The 16,559-nt window shown below is 43.9% G+C and overlaps 1 protein-coding gene across 5 annotated transcripts in view; it reads right to left on the bottom strand.

The window, feature by feature from the left end:
• Nucleotides 1–4,319: 4,319 nt before the first annotated feature.
• Nucleotides 4,320–16,559, bottom strand: part of SLC25A48 (solute carrier family 25 member 48) — a 53,388-nt gene continuing 41,148 nt past the window's right edge. For 4 of the 5 annotated variants that reach the window (XM_029052124.2, XM_029052127.2, XM_029052128.2 and 1 more), the window contains 3 exons: nt 15,508–15,641; nt 11,942–12,071; nt 4,320–4,894 (listed from right to left, as the gene is read on the bottom strand). In XM_029052124.2, coding sequence (XP_028907957.1) covers nt 11,949–12,071; nt 15,508–15,641 — 257 coding nt within the window. In that variant the 3' untranslated portion in view covers nt 4,320–4,894; nt 11,942–11,948. The remainder of the gene's footprint in view (nt 4,895–11,941; nt 12,072–15,507; nt 15,642–16,559) is intronic. The other variant, XM_029052130.1, reaches the window with a different exon arrangement.

Raw genomic sequence — 16,559 nt, 5'->3', positions numbered from 1 at the left:
TGACAATATACCTACTACTGGGAATTCATTAGACAAGAATTTCTCAATCAATCAATCAGTGGCATTTATTGAGCACGTATTGTGTGCAGAGCACTGTACTAAGAGCTTGGGAGAGTAGAATACAAAAGAGTTGGTAGACATGCTCATTGTGGGCAAGGAACATGACTACCAACTCTGTTTTAGTGTACTCTCCCAAGTGCTTACTACAGTGCTCTGCACACAGTAAGCACTCAAAAAATGTAATTGATTGATTGATTGATTGACAGGTTCCCTACCTACAGGGAGCTTACAGAGTAGGGGGAAGACGGATATTAATATAAATAAATAAATAAATTATGGATATGTACATAAGTGCTGGGGAACTCAGGGTAAAGTGACTATCAAGTGCTAAAAAGGTACAGATCCAAGCACACAGGTGACACAGAAGGAGTGGGAGTTGGGGAAATGAGGGCTTAGATGAAGAAAAACCCTTGGAGAAGATGTGATTTAAAAATATATATCTATGATTTTTTTATTTATATTAATGTTTATCTCCCCCTCTGGACTGTAAGCTCATTGTGGGCATGGAATATGTCTTCCTATTGTTATATTGTACTCTCCCAAGTGCTTAGTACAGTGCTTTGCACAAAGTAAGAGTTCAATAGATAATGAATGAATGAATGAATGAATGAATGAATGAATGAATTAATTAATTAATACGGATTTGACGGTGGGGAGAGTGATGGTTTGTCAGATATAAAGGTGGGGGAAGTTCCGGGCCAGAGGAAGAACATGGGCCAGGTGTCAGCAGCGAGAGAGATAAGATAGCGGCACTAGAGTAGGTTGGCATTGAATCAAGTATTCAGGTTGGGTTATAGTAGGAAATCAGCAAGGTAAGATAGGAGGGGTCATGCTGATTGAGTGTTTTAGGGCTCATGGAAAGGAGTTTCTGTTTGATGTGCAACCACTGGAGGTTCTTCGGCGGGGGGGGGGGGGGGCGGAGACTTGTTTTAGAAAAATGATCTGGGCAGTGGAGTGAAGTAAAGACAGGAGGCAGGGAGGTCAGCAAGGAGCAATCACTGTGGGATAGTCTAAGTGCTGGGAACAGAATAATCACAATATGGATAGTAGTAACACTATGGATTGAGCCAATTCTTGAGTCAATCGAGAAAAGGATGTGAAAGGTATGGAGAATAGCAACAAACAACAGACATATGAACCCTATTAGGAACAGTCTTGCATGTGCAAAATATGATTGGCTCCACATTGATCTTTTAAGTTACCTATGGTTGTGCAGAACTGTCAATGATGTCTTCACGTACGGGAGGATAGATGTAGCACTTAGACTGCAAGTCTCATGTGGGATAGGGACTATGTCCGACTGCTGTATCTACCCCTTTGCTTAGTACAGTGTTTTGATACATAATGTGGGCTTAACAAATATCACAATGAGTGAATTGTATCCCAGTCTAATCTAAATATGAATAGTCAAACATATTTATACTACACCCATATATATACAAATATACATAGATATGCATAATCCCTGACATACATTCTTCACAGCCTTTTTCAGTAGAAGGGTTTCTTCTTCCCCTTAAACTTGGATTTGGGGCGGCGGGGTAGAGAAAGGATGGAAAAACCTGAGTGAGTCACCAGAGATGGCTTCTCCTGAAGCAATGTTCTGATTCACTCAAAACCAAATGGTGAGGGATAACTAGACAGAAAGAGGCCATACATTGAGATTGCTCTTGGTCAACTTTCAGGAAGAATTTGTTTCCTGACATTTCTAAGGTGAGGCATCCATACAAATAGAGGCATAGGCCCAGGGGTTAGGGAGGGCTAATGAAATTAGGTGGGGCAAGGAAAAACTTTCCCCAACATATAACATTCCCCAGTATCCCAGCACAGTACTTCTTTGGGGAGTAATTCTCACTGTGAACAGATACATGGAGTACATCCCAGCCACCGACAATTCCCAATGCTCAGATTTGACCAGCAGCTTTCCAAGATGGGTTGAAAAGGGCTTATTTCCCAATTAGCAAGGCCAGTGGTTTTGAAGGTGCAGGCTTACCTGACAATGTCCCCTTGAATAACCAGCCACAATCTCTGCTCGGGCAGCTCCAGCACAAAGCTCTTCAGGACAGAGTTCAGGGAAAAGAGCCCCAGCTCACACACCATCTCCCACCCCTCAGTGAACTGCCCTTTGTCATAAAAACCCCAGACACTGGCACCTTGACTCATTATCTATCTGTAGATGCCTCTGGACCTTTCTCCTGCAGGCCAGGTCTCGATGAGCCTGGGCCTTCTTCCAAGGCTAGAGTATTTAGGGGAGGGGCTCTGCAGCAGGTTTATTCATTCGATCGTATTTATTGAGCACTTACTGTGTGCAGAGCACTGTACTCAGCTTTTCAGGATTAATGAGTCAACAACTTCTTGAAGACAACCCGGCTCTTGGCCTAACCCCTCCCAGGACCCTGGGCTGGCCAAAAATACCTTCCCCAGGTGTTAACGGAGGCTTTTCTCAGTGTATGTCCAGTTTCTGAATCTTCCCAAGGTCATAAACAGTCCATATCCTCTTCTTGTGTGATGGAGGACAAGTCTTCTCCAAGCATACCCACAACCACAAACTGCATTCACCCATCCATCCTCCATCCAGGCTGCCCACAATATATTGCATTGCATTGCAAATTTGAGCATTGGGAATTGTCGGTGGCTGGGGTGTACTCCATGTATCTGTTCAGTTCACAGTGAGAATTACTACCCAAAGAAGTACTGTGCTGGGCCACTGGGCCACATTTTATATGTTGGGGAAAGTTCTCCCTTGCCCCACCTGATTTCATGTCAGTTAAGTCTACAATGCAATATATGCACTGTAGGTTTCTCTAAACCAGGTCATAGTCTTAGACTTTGCTTGTACTCTTCTAAGCAATAAGAAAATGTTCTGAGGACTAGTCCTCAAAACAGTGCTCTCATATACCTTAGATGACCACTACAGTGCTCTGCATACATATGGTTGATGCTTAATACAATCTTTTGCCTTGTTTATGCTGTCGAGTCGTTTCCAACCTATAGCGGCACCACAGACACATCTCTCCCAGAATGCCCTGCTCTCCATCTGCAATCATTCTGGTAGTGTATCTATAGAGTTTTCTTGGTAAAAATCTGGAAGTGGTTTACCATCGTCTCCTTCCGCGTGGTAAACTTGAGTCTCTATCCTTGACTCTCTCCAGTGCTGCTGTGGCCCAGCAAGGGTGAGTTTTGACTTGTAACAGATTGCCTTCCACTCTCTAGCCACTGCCCAAGCTATGGAATGGGTAGGCCTCTGCTTCACTCTCCCTCCCATAGTCGAGACTGGTAGAGTACTGGAAATTCTCCAGGTGCGACCCTGAGCATGGTCTTAGTACAATGCTCTGAATATAATAGGGGCCCAATGCAATACTCTTCAAATACGAGGTGCCCAGTACAGTGCTCTCCAACCAGCAGGGGCTTGGTACAGTGCTCTGTATGGAGCAGGTACCCACTACAGCATTCTGCACAGAGATACCCAGTACAGGTCTCTGTACATAGGTGGTTCTCACTACAGTGTTCTACACACAGTGCCACTTAGTACATTGCTCCGCATGCATTAGGGTCCCAGAACAGCAATTTTGCACGTGGTAAGTCCTCAATAACCACTATTGAATTAAACTGAATACATCAGCATTCGGCAATTCAGAACTTTGGATAGAGCTGGAAATTATTGTGTGGGTTTTTATGTGCATATCCTTATACTTTGCTGCTTCCCCTATTCAAACTTTATTTTTAATGTCAGTCTTCCCCAATAGACAGTAAGTTCCTTAAGGGCAGGGAACATGTCTACTAACTCTACTGTACTCTCCCAAGCACTTAGCCCAGTGCTCTGAATGCAGTAGGGGCTCAATAAACACCTGTAATGGCTTGATTGATTGATTGAGAGGTTGGCCTCTTTGAACACTTTAAGCAGGATGTCTTGAAGAGAGGATTTGGTCTCAGTAGCCACCAGAGTCACTAGTAAATGAAGAGAGTTCAAATAGACTTAAAATATAAGCCTTCAGATCATTTTTACAGTCAGGTTCTTCCCTCTCCTGCTCACAGCAGGAACCCTCAAAGAAAAATGAACAATGTTAGTATCATTTACCACTCCCCAGCAGAAAAGGTTATTTAGGGTGGTCAAATGGCTATTCCCGAGGCTGGTTAAAATCTCGGCAAAGTAGACATCACAGAAGGTGGCCATTGCATGACACTCTTGCAAAAACCCTACTTCACTAGCAGACTAAGTGCCCGAGATCAAATATACAGAGAAGAACTAATCCAAGGAACAAGTTTCCAAGTTTCACCTTTTAATTTCAGCCTCAGGAATCACCTCAGCTTTCCCACAAAACTGTTAAGAACAGTAAAATTCCCTAGTTTCAAAAGTCACCATCTTCCTTCTGGAGGCCTGCCCTCACTCATGAGCCAGGCACTACCTCCTGCCTCAGGTCAGTCCTGGAATTCCACCGGCCCTTGCCAGGGCGGGACATTAGCAATTCTGCCTTTAGAGGAACTATGACCCTCCAGAGGCTCAGGGTTAAGTGAGGTGCAGTACCAAAGAGGCTGGACTCTGACTCCAGGCCAGGCAAGATAAAGTGCTCATTCATACCAAGTGAATGATTTTCAAGTAGAGTCAAGCGGGTGATCTCCGGGGTAGGTATTGCTGCCACAGTGAAGACATACAAGGGACCCACCAATGGACAAGCTCTTGGTGGAGGAGGAGTAATCTTACTTCAGAAATGCTTCCCTGACCCCCTGCGACCACGGTCGCCCAGATGGTGCCAGTGAGTTCACATTAGTGACACCCTGGAGATCTGGATGTGGATCCTGGAGGCGACAGGGACACTTCTGGGAGGCATTGCCCCTAGAAGGAGGAACAGAAAGAAAGAGATCAACCCAGAAGATCATGCCGATATGAAAACTTTCTTCCCTCCTCATCCAACAAAGCTTACCTGCACTCAGAGGAGTTAGCCCAGTTTTTGACTGTCTCAGCATAACCAAATGTTTTTCTTACTTCTAATAATGGTATTTATTAACATCTTATTGTGAGCTGTGACATCATCAGATTGGGGACAGTCTCTGTCCCACCCAGAGCTCACAATCTAAGAAGGATGGAGGGCAGGGATGAGGAAGTGGAGGCCCAGAGAAATTAAGCAATTTGCCCAGGGCACAGAGCAGATCAGGGCCAGAGCTGGGTCTAGAACCCTGGTGTCCTTACTCCCTGTCCTGTGCTCTTTCCTCAGAGCCAAACTTCCTCTGCTACTGAGTTTCAGTGGAGACATTGCCCTCGAAAATCTGTATGCCAAAGGAGATTTATTCAAAGGGTGTCCAAAATGGGCAGGTGTAGAACCCACTGTGCAGTAGAAAACATCTTCAGTAAGAAAATAAAATAGAGAACAATAGTGCATGGCACTCAAACACGAAGTGGCTCTTATGAAGCATTTTGAATGAAAAAGAAATATTTTACTGCTACAAGTGCCAACATGAACCTAGGTTAGATTCAAATTGGCTCTCTATAAAGTGTTTCTTGAAATGCCCCACCAGGTAACGGGCCACTGATGATTTCTTCCTTTTCTTGGATGTCAGATACCTCCTGCATGAGATCAAATATGTGTTTTTTCTTCTGTTGCTCCAGATGATTACTTTGAGCTAGGAGCTTTGATGGGCCCCAGAGGAGGGAAAGCAGATGAAAAGAATTTACAAATAGAAGGGGCAGGAGGGAGAAGCAGTCAGTGGTATTTCCTGAATTGAATGCTTGGGAGAGCACACACAAGCAAGATTATTAACCAAGACACTGCCTTCACTAACTGTGTGAGCTTATAAAAAGAGAGATGAGGGCTTTGGTGAGGGCTGGGAGGCCTAATTCTATGTTTGAGGCTTGACACAAGCATTCATGAACTCCAATTCCAGGCAACTTTCTTTCATCCACCCTACAGCCAATATGGTCCAAAGTAACTCCTGTCCAACACAAGGTGGGGGGTTTTGTTCAGAAATATCCATTTTCAAGTTCTGCTTGCCAGTTTTTCATGTGTAAATTTGTTGAAATGATCCTGCATCTGGTTCAACAACTTCCTCTTCACAGTGCAAGTTGTAAACTGCTAATGTAACCACAAGCGTTCCTGTGTAGGAAACCCAGGAGAGGTTCAGCAATTCAAAATCTTGCCCTCATCCTGAGAAACAGGCCAGAATCCGAGTTCATCTGAAAGAGCATGTTTGGTTTGAAACAAAATATCAATCTGTCTTCTAAATCAGTTATAGCATTAATTGAGCCCTTACCCTGTACAGAGAACTGTACTTAGGAGAGTTCAGTAGCATTGGGAGACATGATACCCTCTCCAAGGAGTTTATGATCTACCTGGAGAGAAACACTAAAATAAATTAAAGGTAGGGGAAGCAATTAAGTTTAACTATATGAATATAAAGGCTACAAGTTGTAGAGGTGGCAGGTCAGTACCCAAGTTCTTAGATGATCCTGAAGTGGCAGTAGAGGGAGAAATAGAGTGAATGGATGAGTGATTAATCAGGGAAAGCCTCCTGGAGAAACTGTGGTTTCAGAAGGAGATGGGAAAAGCTGAGATCTTCCAGATGGGAAAAGGGAAGGAGTTCTGGATAAGAGGGAAGGTGTGAGCAAGAGGGAAGTGTCTAGAGGGCATCTGGAGTCTAAAGGGAGGCACAGTATGATAGGTTTGAGAGGATCAAAGAGTACAAGTTGGGGTGTACAAGTTGGGGTGTGTACAAGTTGGGATGTAGTGGGAAAGGATTGAGAATTGAGTTCCTCAGAAACCTCCAGTGGTTGCCCATCCACTTCCACATCAAACAGAAACTCCTTCCCACTGGCTTTAAGGCACTCAAACAGCTCTCCCCATCCTATCTCACCAAACTAACAACCTACTCCAACCCATCCCACACACTTCAACCTACTTCAACGTACTTCTGAGGTCAATCTACTCATTGTACTTCCATTTCATCTATTTCACCACCCACCTCCTACCTGCATCCTCCCTCTGGCCTGTAACCCCCTCTGCCTTCATATCCAACTGACCACCACTCTAGTCTCCTTCAAAGCCTTCCTAAAATCCCATCTCCTCCAACAGGCCTTCCCTGAGTAAGCCCTCATCTCCCCAACCTGTCCTCCCTTCTGAGTCACCTAGGAGCCTGCTCCACTAAGCACTTGATTTTCACTCCACTCTCAGTTCCACAGTACTTTTGTAAATACATACCTTAGGTTCTGCCATTTCCCTTAACTGTGATTTATTTTAATGCCTGTCTTCCCGTCTAGACTTAGGCTCCTTGTAGGCAGGGAATGTATCTACCACCTCTACTGCACTGTAATCTTCCAAGCTGTCAATACAGTGCCCTGTACACAATAAGTACAACTCCAACTCTCTCCTGGAACCCCTCCAATCTGGCTTCTGTCCCCTCTGCTCTACCAAGACTGCCCCCTCAAAGGTCACCCATGATCTTCTTCTTGCCAAATCCAATGGCTCCTACTCTATCCTAATCCTCCTCGACCTCTCAGCTGCCTTTGACACTGTCGACCATGCCCTTCTCCTCCACACCTTATCTCACCTTGGCTCCACAGACTCCATCCTCTCCTGGTTCTCCTCTTATCTTTCTGGCCGTTCATTCTCGATCTCCTTCACAGGCTCCTCCTCCCCCTCCCATCCTCTAACTGTTGGAGTTCCTCAAGGGTCATTTCTTGTCCCTCTTCTGTTTTCCATCTATACTCACTCCCTTGGTGAACTCATTCGCTCCCACGGCTTCAACTATCATCTCTATGCAGATCCAAATCTACATCTCCTCTGTTCTCTCCCCCTCCCTTCAGGCTCGTATCTCCTCCTGCCTCCAGGACATCTCCACCTGGATATCTGCCTGCCACCTAAAACTCATGTCCAAAACTGAGCTCCTAATCTTCCCTTCCAAGCCCTGTCCTCTTCCTGACTTCCCTGTCACTATGGATGGTACGACCATCTTTCCCGTCTCTCAAGCCCTCAACCTTGGTGTCATCCTTGACTCAGCTCTCTCATTCACCCCACACATCCAATCCGTCACCAATGCCTGCCAGTCTCACCTTTACAATATCGCCAAGATCCGCCTTTTCCTCTCCATCCAAATGGCTATCGTACTGGTACAAGCTCTCACAATATCCCAGCTGGATTATTGTGTCAGCCTTCTCTCTCATCTCCCTTCCCCCTGTCTCTCCCCACTCCAGTCTATTCTTCATTCTGCTGCCCGGCTCATCTTCCTGCAGAAACGCTCTGGGCATGTCACTCCCCTTCTTAAAAACCTCCAGTGGTTGCCTATCAACCTCCAAACGAAACAAAAACTTCTCACTCTGGGCTTCAAGGCTCTCCATCACCTTGCCCCCTCCTTCCTCACCTCCCTTCTGTCTTTCTACTGACCACCCTGCATGCTCCACTCTTCTGCTGCTCACGTCCTCACTGTCCCCTGTTCACGCCTATCCCGCTGTTGACCTCTGGCCCACGTCCTCCCGCTGTCCTGGAATGCCCTCCCTCCTCACCTCCGCCAAACTAATTCTCTTCCCCTCTTCAAAGTCCTACTGAGAGCTCAACTCCTCCAAGAGGCCTTTCCAGACTGAGTTTCCCCTTTTCCCTCTGCTCCTTCTGCTCCCTCTCTGCTTCCCCTCCGCCCCCTCTCCCTTTCCCCCTTCACCTCCTCTCAGCTAAACCCCCTTTCCCTCAGCTCCTCCCCTCTCCCTTCCCCTCCCCTCAGCACATTTGTATATTTTAATTACCCTATTTATTTTGTTAATGAGGTATACATCCCCTTGATTATATTTATCGTGAGTATGTTGTCTTGTTTTTGTCTGTCTGTCTCCCCTGATTAGACTGTAAGCCCTTCATTGGGCAGGGATTGTCTCTATCTGTTGCTGAATTGTACATTCCAAGTGCTTAGTACAGTGCTCTGCACATAGTAAGCACTCAATAAATATTATTGAATGAATGAATGAATGAAAGTGCCCTATACATTCCACTGACTGATTGATTGATTATAGCCAACAGTCAGGAGTTTCTGGTTGATGTGGCAACTATTATGGGGAGTTTGGGGTGTTTGGAGTTTTGAGGGTTTGGGGGAATGGGGAGGTGAGCATAGAAAAGTGATCTGATCAACAAAGTAAAGTATGGACTAGAGAGGGGAGAGGTTGAAAGCAGGGACATCAATGAGGAGGCTGGTGCAGTAGTGCAAAAGGGATAAGACAAATGCTTGGTCCAGTGTAGTAGCTATTTGGACGGAGAGGAAATACTGATGAAGAAAGGACCAACAGGATTTGGTGACCGACTGAATATGAGCATTGAAAGAGAACATATCTGCTAACTCTTTTACTGTAGTCTCCCAAGTGCTTAGTACGGCTCTGCACACAGTAAGCTCTCAACAAATACGACCAATTGAAAGAGAGAGAGGAATCAAGGATAATGCCAAAGTTGCAGGCTTGAGAATTGTAAGAAAGAGGATGGGTGGTATTGAGAGCAGTTTCAGTAGAGTGGAGTGGGCAGAAGCCAGATTGCAGCAGGTCCAAGGAGGGAGTTGTAGGAGAGGAAGAGGAGGCAGTAGCTACGGGGCTTGAATGGGAACAGTAGGAAGGAGATGGGGTGGTGGCTGGTTGGTGCAGTGAGATTGAGAGAGGATTTTTAAAATAGAAGACACATGCACACATTTGAAAACAGGAAAGTAGCCCTCAAAGAATGAGCAATAAAAGATGGTGTTCAGGGAAGGAAGAAGAGTAATGATAATAATAATGATAATAACAATTATGGTATTTGTTAAGTGCTTACAGTGTGTCAACCACTGTTCTAAGCACTGGGATAGATACAAGGTAATCAGGTTGCGCACAGTCCCTGTCCCACATGGGGCTCACAGTCTTAATCCCCATTTTACAGCTGAGAGAAGAGAGGCTCAGAGAAGATAAGTGGCTTGCCCAAGGTCACACAGCAGATAAGCGGCAGAGCTGGGATTAGAACGAGGTCCTCTGACTCCCAGGCCCGTGCTCTATCCACTAAACCACACTACTGCTCAGGTACAAGTATTTTATTAAGTTGCTGAGGGATGGGATCAGAGGCCTCCCACTGGAGACAATAATCTCCCTGTGGATGCTTCTACCAACTCTGTGGTACTTTCCCAAGTGCATATTACAGTGCTCTGCACACAGTAAGTACTCAATAAATACCACTGATTGACTGACTGTATATTTTGAAAGGAAGCAGAAGATTGCCTCTCTAGAGATGGATGGGAAGGATGAGGCAGTAAATTCTTTTCTCCTACTGGTCCTAGATTTGTAGACTACAAACTCCTTGAGGACAGGGATTATGCCTATCAACTGTATTGTACTCTCTCAAGTGCTTAGAGCAGCAATCTAGACAAAGTTAGCATTAACAGATCTCAAATGTTTCCTATTCAATTCTTGGGCAAACGTTTAAATGTCTCTATCAACTTGCCTTCATTCATTCATTCATTCATTCATTCATTCATACATACATACATACATACATACATACATACAATCGTATTTATTGAGTACTTACAGTGTGCAGAGCACTCTACAAAGTGCTTGGGAGAGTATAATCCAACAATAAATGGACACTTTCCCTGCCCACAATGAGCTTACAGTCAAAAAGATCTACTGTTGGGAGATTTAATCAGGTGGGCCAGTGTCCTCATCCCGCTGCACTGTTCTATTTGTCTGTCACCCATAGCGGCTGGAGATTTTTTGTTTCTCTCTCTTAGGGTGCTGATCCCAGCAGGGTGGTCACCTCATTTCTGCTTGCTGCAGCAGTCTCCCAGTACAATAAAGGATCTCATCATTGTGCACACAGAATTCATTTGGTCAGGATCTTAAAAGGTATCAGAACTAACTTCTTTTTCTACTGGACCGGAGAAGGGCAACCAATTCAATTTTCCTAATAATAATAACATGAACAAGAGCAACAACAACACTCACAATAATAATAATAACCATTATTGTGATTAATACTCTGATATATTTTACTCTCCCAAGTACTTGGTACTGTGGTCTGCATGCAATAAGTGTTCAACAAATATGATTGATTATTATGGTGTTCATTAAGTGTTTTACTCTGTGCCAAGCTCTGGAGTGGATGCATGATAATCAGGTCAGACACAGTTTCTGTCCCTACATCGGGCTCAGCCCATGTGGGAAGGCAAATGTGCTTTTAATACCCTTTTTACATGAGGAAAATGAGGCATAGAGAAGTTGTGACTTGCCCAAGTTTACACTGAAGGCAAGCAGCAGAACTCAGGTCTTCTGACTTCCAGGCTTGTACTCTTTCCACTAGGCCATGCTGCTTCCATTAAATTAAATAATCAAGAAAGGGAATTTGCAATAAATCTTATAAATGTTAAGCGCTTTAATGTTTTCCTGCTCTTTCTCAGAAGCTGTTTCATCTCTAAGACTAAGTAATACCTTGAACTTTGATAACATTTTAATTTTTTCCAAAGTGCTTTCATTTTAATCCTTTTATTTTGTTCTCACAACATACTTGTGAGTTAGGGAAAGGTAAGTGTTATCTTCCCCATTTTCAGATGAGGAAACTGAGTCCTAGAGAAGGTAAGTGAATTACCTAAGGTCACACAGCACACCAGTGGTACCACCAAGAACCAAAAACCATATCTTCTAGACTGTAAGCTGACCTCTAGCATGTAAACTCATCTCTAGACTGTAAGCTCATTGTGGGCAGGGAATATGTCTATCAAGTCTGTAACAAACTCTACCATCCAGTACTTAGTACAGTGTTCTGCACAGAGTAAGCACTCAAAAAATACCACTGATTGATTGACTGACTGATCTTCTGGCTCTCAGCCCCGAGCTTTTTCCCCTAGGCCACATTTGCTCATTTCAGGGGAACTGCATGAGGTTGGAAAGAAAGCAAGTTACCTGCAGGTCATGGATTAGTTGCTGCATGGTCCTCTCTCATGGCCTGGAGTGACAGTTCATATCCCAGAAACATGGCAGCGCTCATGGGAAACCCTCGCATGGCATTCACAGTGATGCCCCTAAAAAACACCTTTGGGAGAGGATCAGTCCATCAATTGTGGTGTCAATTGGGAGCCCGACACATGCAGAGCGCTGCATAAGCACTTTGGAAGAGTCCAGTAAAAGTAGAAGTTACATTTCCTGCTGTCAAGAAGCTTACAGTCTGATAGGGGGACTGACCAGAATATCTTCTATCTTCTCCGGTACTTAGTACTATGTGCTATTTTTACTACAAATACTATTTCATTATTATTATTATTATTATTATCATATTTGTTAAGTGCTTTCTATGGGTCAAACACTGTTTTAAGCACTGGGGTAGATACCAGTTCATTAGGTTGGACAGAGTCCCTGTCTCATATGGGACTCACAGTCTCAGTAGGAGGGAGAACTGGAGAACTGAGGCACAGGGAAGTTAAGTGGCTTGCCCAAAGTCACGCAGCAAGCATTTGACAGAGTCAGTATTAGAATCCAGGTCTTCTGACTGCCAGGCCCGTGTTGTTTCCTCTAGGCCATGCTGCTTCTCTGATGATGATGATGATGATGATGATTTATCATCATTCTCTGTGTGGGAAGGGATCATATCTACCAACTTTATTATATTGTACTTTCTCAAGTGCTTAGTGCAGTGGTGTGCACAAAGTAAGGGCTCAATAAATACCACTGATTGATTGCATGATAGGGAAGCAGACAGACCCAAACTATTTAGAAAGAGCAGGAGTAAGAGAGAGAACAGTGTTCCAACTATACCTGGGTAATTCCAAGACAAAGGTCACCTATTTCTCACAGGGATGCCACTCCCATGGCCATGTTTGAGTATGGCAATTATATATTTGATTGATAATTTTTTACTCAAATCTGGATGGAGACTGCCCAGTGCTAAACATTCATTTGGGTTAGGTTGTACAGACAAGACTGCCTCACTGATACCATGTTGAATCACAGCCAATTTTCTGCTAGCGAAATCCATTTTTGACTATCGAGGCAAGCAATATTAACTACTGAGATCTGCCACTGCATAGCACCAACAATCCAGATTTCAGCACAATCTAACATCACTCTTTTAGTAGTCTTAACAAAATGGATCCAAACTTGGGTGTCCACTAAAAATCTCTTTGGGGTTATTTTTTTCAACTTGCAGGTAAATCTCCCAGCATCCTGGGCCATACAATTCCATTGGCCAACTCTAGCACTTATGGATTTATTTATGTCCCTCCTCAGCACTCTATACAAGAGTATATGCAATCTGTGTGTTCCTAGAATGTAAGCTCCTTTGAGACTTGGGACTTGTCACTTTATTATTCTGTACTTTCCAAGCAGCTAGCGCAGTCAACTACTCCAATAAAAATAATAATAATAACAGTTGTGGTATTTGTTAAGCACCTACTATGCACCAAATGCTCTAATAAGGGCTGGGGAAGATACAATGTAATTACATCCCACGTGGGGCTCACAGTCTAAGTAAGCAAGTTAAGGAAGCAGCATGGCTCAGTGGAAAGAGCCTGGGCTTGGGAGTCACAGGTCATGGGTTCGAATCCTGGCTCTGCCACTTGTCAGCTGTGTGACTGTGGGCAAGTCACTTCACTTCTCTGTACCTCAGCTAACTCATCTGTAAAATGGGGATTAACTGTGAGCCTCATGTGGGACAACTCGATTACCCTGTATCTACCCCAGCACTTAGAACAGTGCTCTGCACATAGTAAGCGCTTAACAAATACCAACATTATTATTATTATTATTAAGTAGGAAGGAGAACAGGCATTGAATCCCCATTTTGCAGATGAGGAAACTGAGGCACAGAGAAGTTAAGTGACATGCTGACAAGTGGTAGAACCAGGATTAGAACCGAGATTCCTTAGACTCCCAGACCCAGGCTCTTCCCACTAGGCACCCCTTTTTCCAAAGTCAGTCTTCAATAAGTGCTACCACTTCTACAACATCTAGGGGATGCTGATGGTTATGGAAAATGTATTTACATCAATTGCAAATGTCTGGGATGCTTTAAAGAGCAGCAAAATTCATGTTTTCATCTGCTTGACTATAATATCTGATATCAGGATTGTTTACATTGCTTGAAATAAATAGAAAGGGAAAGAAGTTACATTGAAAGAAGTTACAGGAGGCAGTTTTACTTGATCACTTCAAGAGTAAAGTATTTCCCAAATCTGCCCTTCCTTTCATTTAAAAATATAATCACTGAAAAATCCATATTAAAGTGACCTGAAGCTCTTAGGGGAAAAAGCCTTTGAGGGTCAGGGACTGTGTTTAATTCCCACCTCTGTATTCTTTCCCAGCACTTAGTACAGTGTCTTGTACTCAGTAAGTACTTAATAAATACTATTATTTTTCCTGTTCATTGAATAGAGTTTCATTTTAGATGGTTAGCAGGGGAGGCAGGGGGCGAGCCCATCACTGGGCAGGGATTGTCTCCATCTGTTGCCGAATTGTACATTCCAAGCTCTTAGTACAGTGCTCTGCACATAGTAAGCGATCAATAAATACTATTGAATGAATGAATGGATGAGGGAGTATAGCGGACACTGTCACTTTAAATACTTAGAACTGTTCATCATTCAGCCATTCACAGCATTAAGGACTTTTCCAATTTTCTTCTGCCCTGAATCCTATATTGTGTACACTGACAAGCTACGGGCCATTTCCAGGCCAAATAAAGTCACAACTCAGACATCAGCTGCCACACATCGTGAACTAAATGGCAGGCAGTTATTCATGGTTTCTGATCCTGTCATTGGATGGCGGGGAGGGGAGTTAGGTCAGAAACCTGGAAAATGTTGGCAGCAGCTTTTGGCCCTAAATCCAGTCTGGCATTTCTGAGGTTCTGGAAGGTTGCAAATTGGATAAGCCAGCTAGAACGCTGAAGGGCTGTATTCAAGGTGAAAGAAGGATCCTTTTGTCTCTAATGCTCTTCATTTCAAGCACAAGCTTCTAGCCTTTTTGAAATTCCACAGGCTCCCATAACTGATTGCACAATAACTAGTATGCAGGAAACCTGGAGAGGAAAATTCCATTCAAATACTTCCAAATGCCTTTCGGGCGGGCATTAAATTGCTGCAAGTCTACACTCTTCTCTGACTACTCCAAGTCAAGGCTTTATATCATACTTTTTCACTGCTTAATCATCAGTATTCATTGTGATCTTGACAGCATTGCTAGCATATCAATCAGGGGTATTTAATGAGCACTTACTTTGAGCAGAACAGAGTACCAAGCGCTTGGGAGAGTAGAACGCACAATATAAACGACACATTCCCTGTCCAGCGTGAGCTTATATACATCTAACTGTAGAAGAAACTCCAGGACAGAGAAGCAAAGAGAAGGACATCTTGCCCTTACTTAGCAAGCCTTTACCAAATCCATAGTTTCCCAAACCTATACCCGCAGTTCTCATGGTTTTCTCAGGTGACCAGAATCAAGATGCCTGAGGTTCTTGCTGCAAAGCTGCTTACTTTCAAGCCCTCCTTCTGATAACTCTGGGAGATGCAGTCCACAACACCTTTGTATCTGGTTTTATGAACCCCATCTGCTTGGAGTCGACTTTTCATCACATCCATGGGGGTAGCGGTTCCCCACGAAATTGCTCCTGGGAAGGAAGACACAGAATAAATCACTCTGGTTCTGAAACTGAAACCCTCCTGGCAGGCCACTGTTAATCAATCAGTCAATCAATCAGTGGTATTTATTGAGGACTTATTACATGCTAAGCCCTTTGGAGAGTACAATACAACAGAGTCGATAAATTCTATTATCTACTTAGTAGAGTCCATAGTGCTCCAATACAGGGCTCTGCATGCAGTAAGTGCTCAATTAATATGATTGAATGAATGAATGAATGGTTGAGCAATCATGGGGAGAATTTTGCTCCCAAACTGGAAAAAAACTCCTCATCCCAACAAGAGTCTGAGTATCATATATAATGGTGGCTTCATACATGGGTGTAGATAATGGTGTCTGCTACTGCTAAAGTCAGAGAGATATTCATTTTCATGACCATTGGACTGGTCATGGACTATATTGGTATACTATACTGGTATTGGACTATATCCATCCTCCCACCCACTGTCTCACAATGCTTGCCTCTGGGTACAGGAGACTAAACAAGAGAGTGTGGATGGCTCAGTGCAAGCCAAGGTCACTGCTGCAAAGTAACTCAAGTGTTATGTCCTGCTGGTGCTCAATACGCAGACTTGGTTGATTGATTGATTAGTGGTCAGATATAACTGGTGTTTGAACAGTCCTCACCCTGAATGGTGAGGGACTAGAAAAGCTGCACTACTGTATTTTCATGGACAAAAGTGTGTGTCAGAAAGAAAGAAAGGCTAGCTCTCAGTATGGAAGATGGGTCTTGTCCCAGGCAGAGCTAGGGCCCAAGAAATATATGGCTTTTATTCCAGGAGAGAGAGATTCTTTTTTTCATTTATGGAGTTGCTTCGTCTCTTCCCCTGGGGAGGGCAAGCCCTTCTGTGAATGGAAGACTGATAGATAATAACAATAATAATAA

This window comes from Ornithorhynchus anatinus, chromosome X1, assembly GCF_004115215.2.
Source record: "Ornithorhynchus anatinus isolate Pmale09 chromosome X1, mOrnAna1.pri.v4, whole genome shotgun sequence".
Taxonomy (NCBI): domain Eukaryota; kingdom Metazoa; phylum Chordata; class Mammalia; order Monotremata; family Ornithorhynchidae; genus Ornithorhynchus; species Ornithorhynchus anatinus.
Note: the sequence above shows the minus strand (reverse complement) of the source record. Positions and strands in the feature narration are given on the sequence as shown.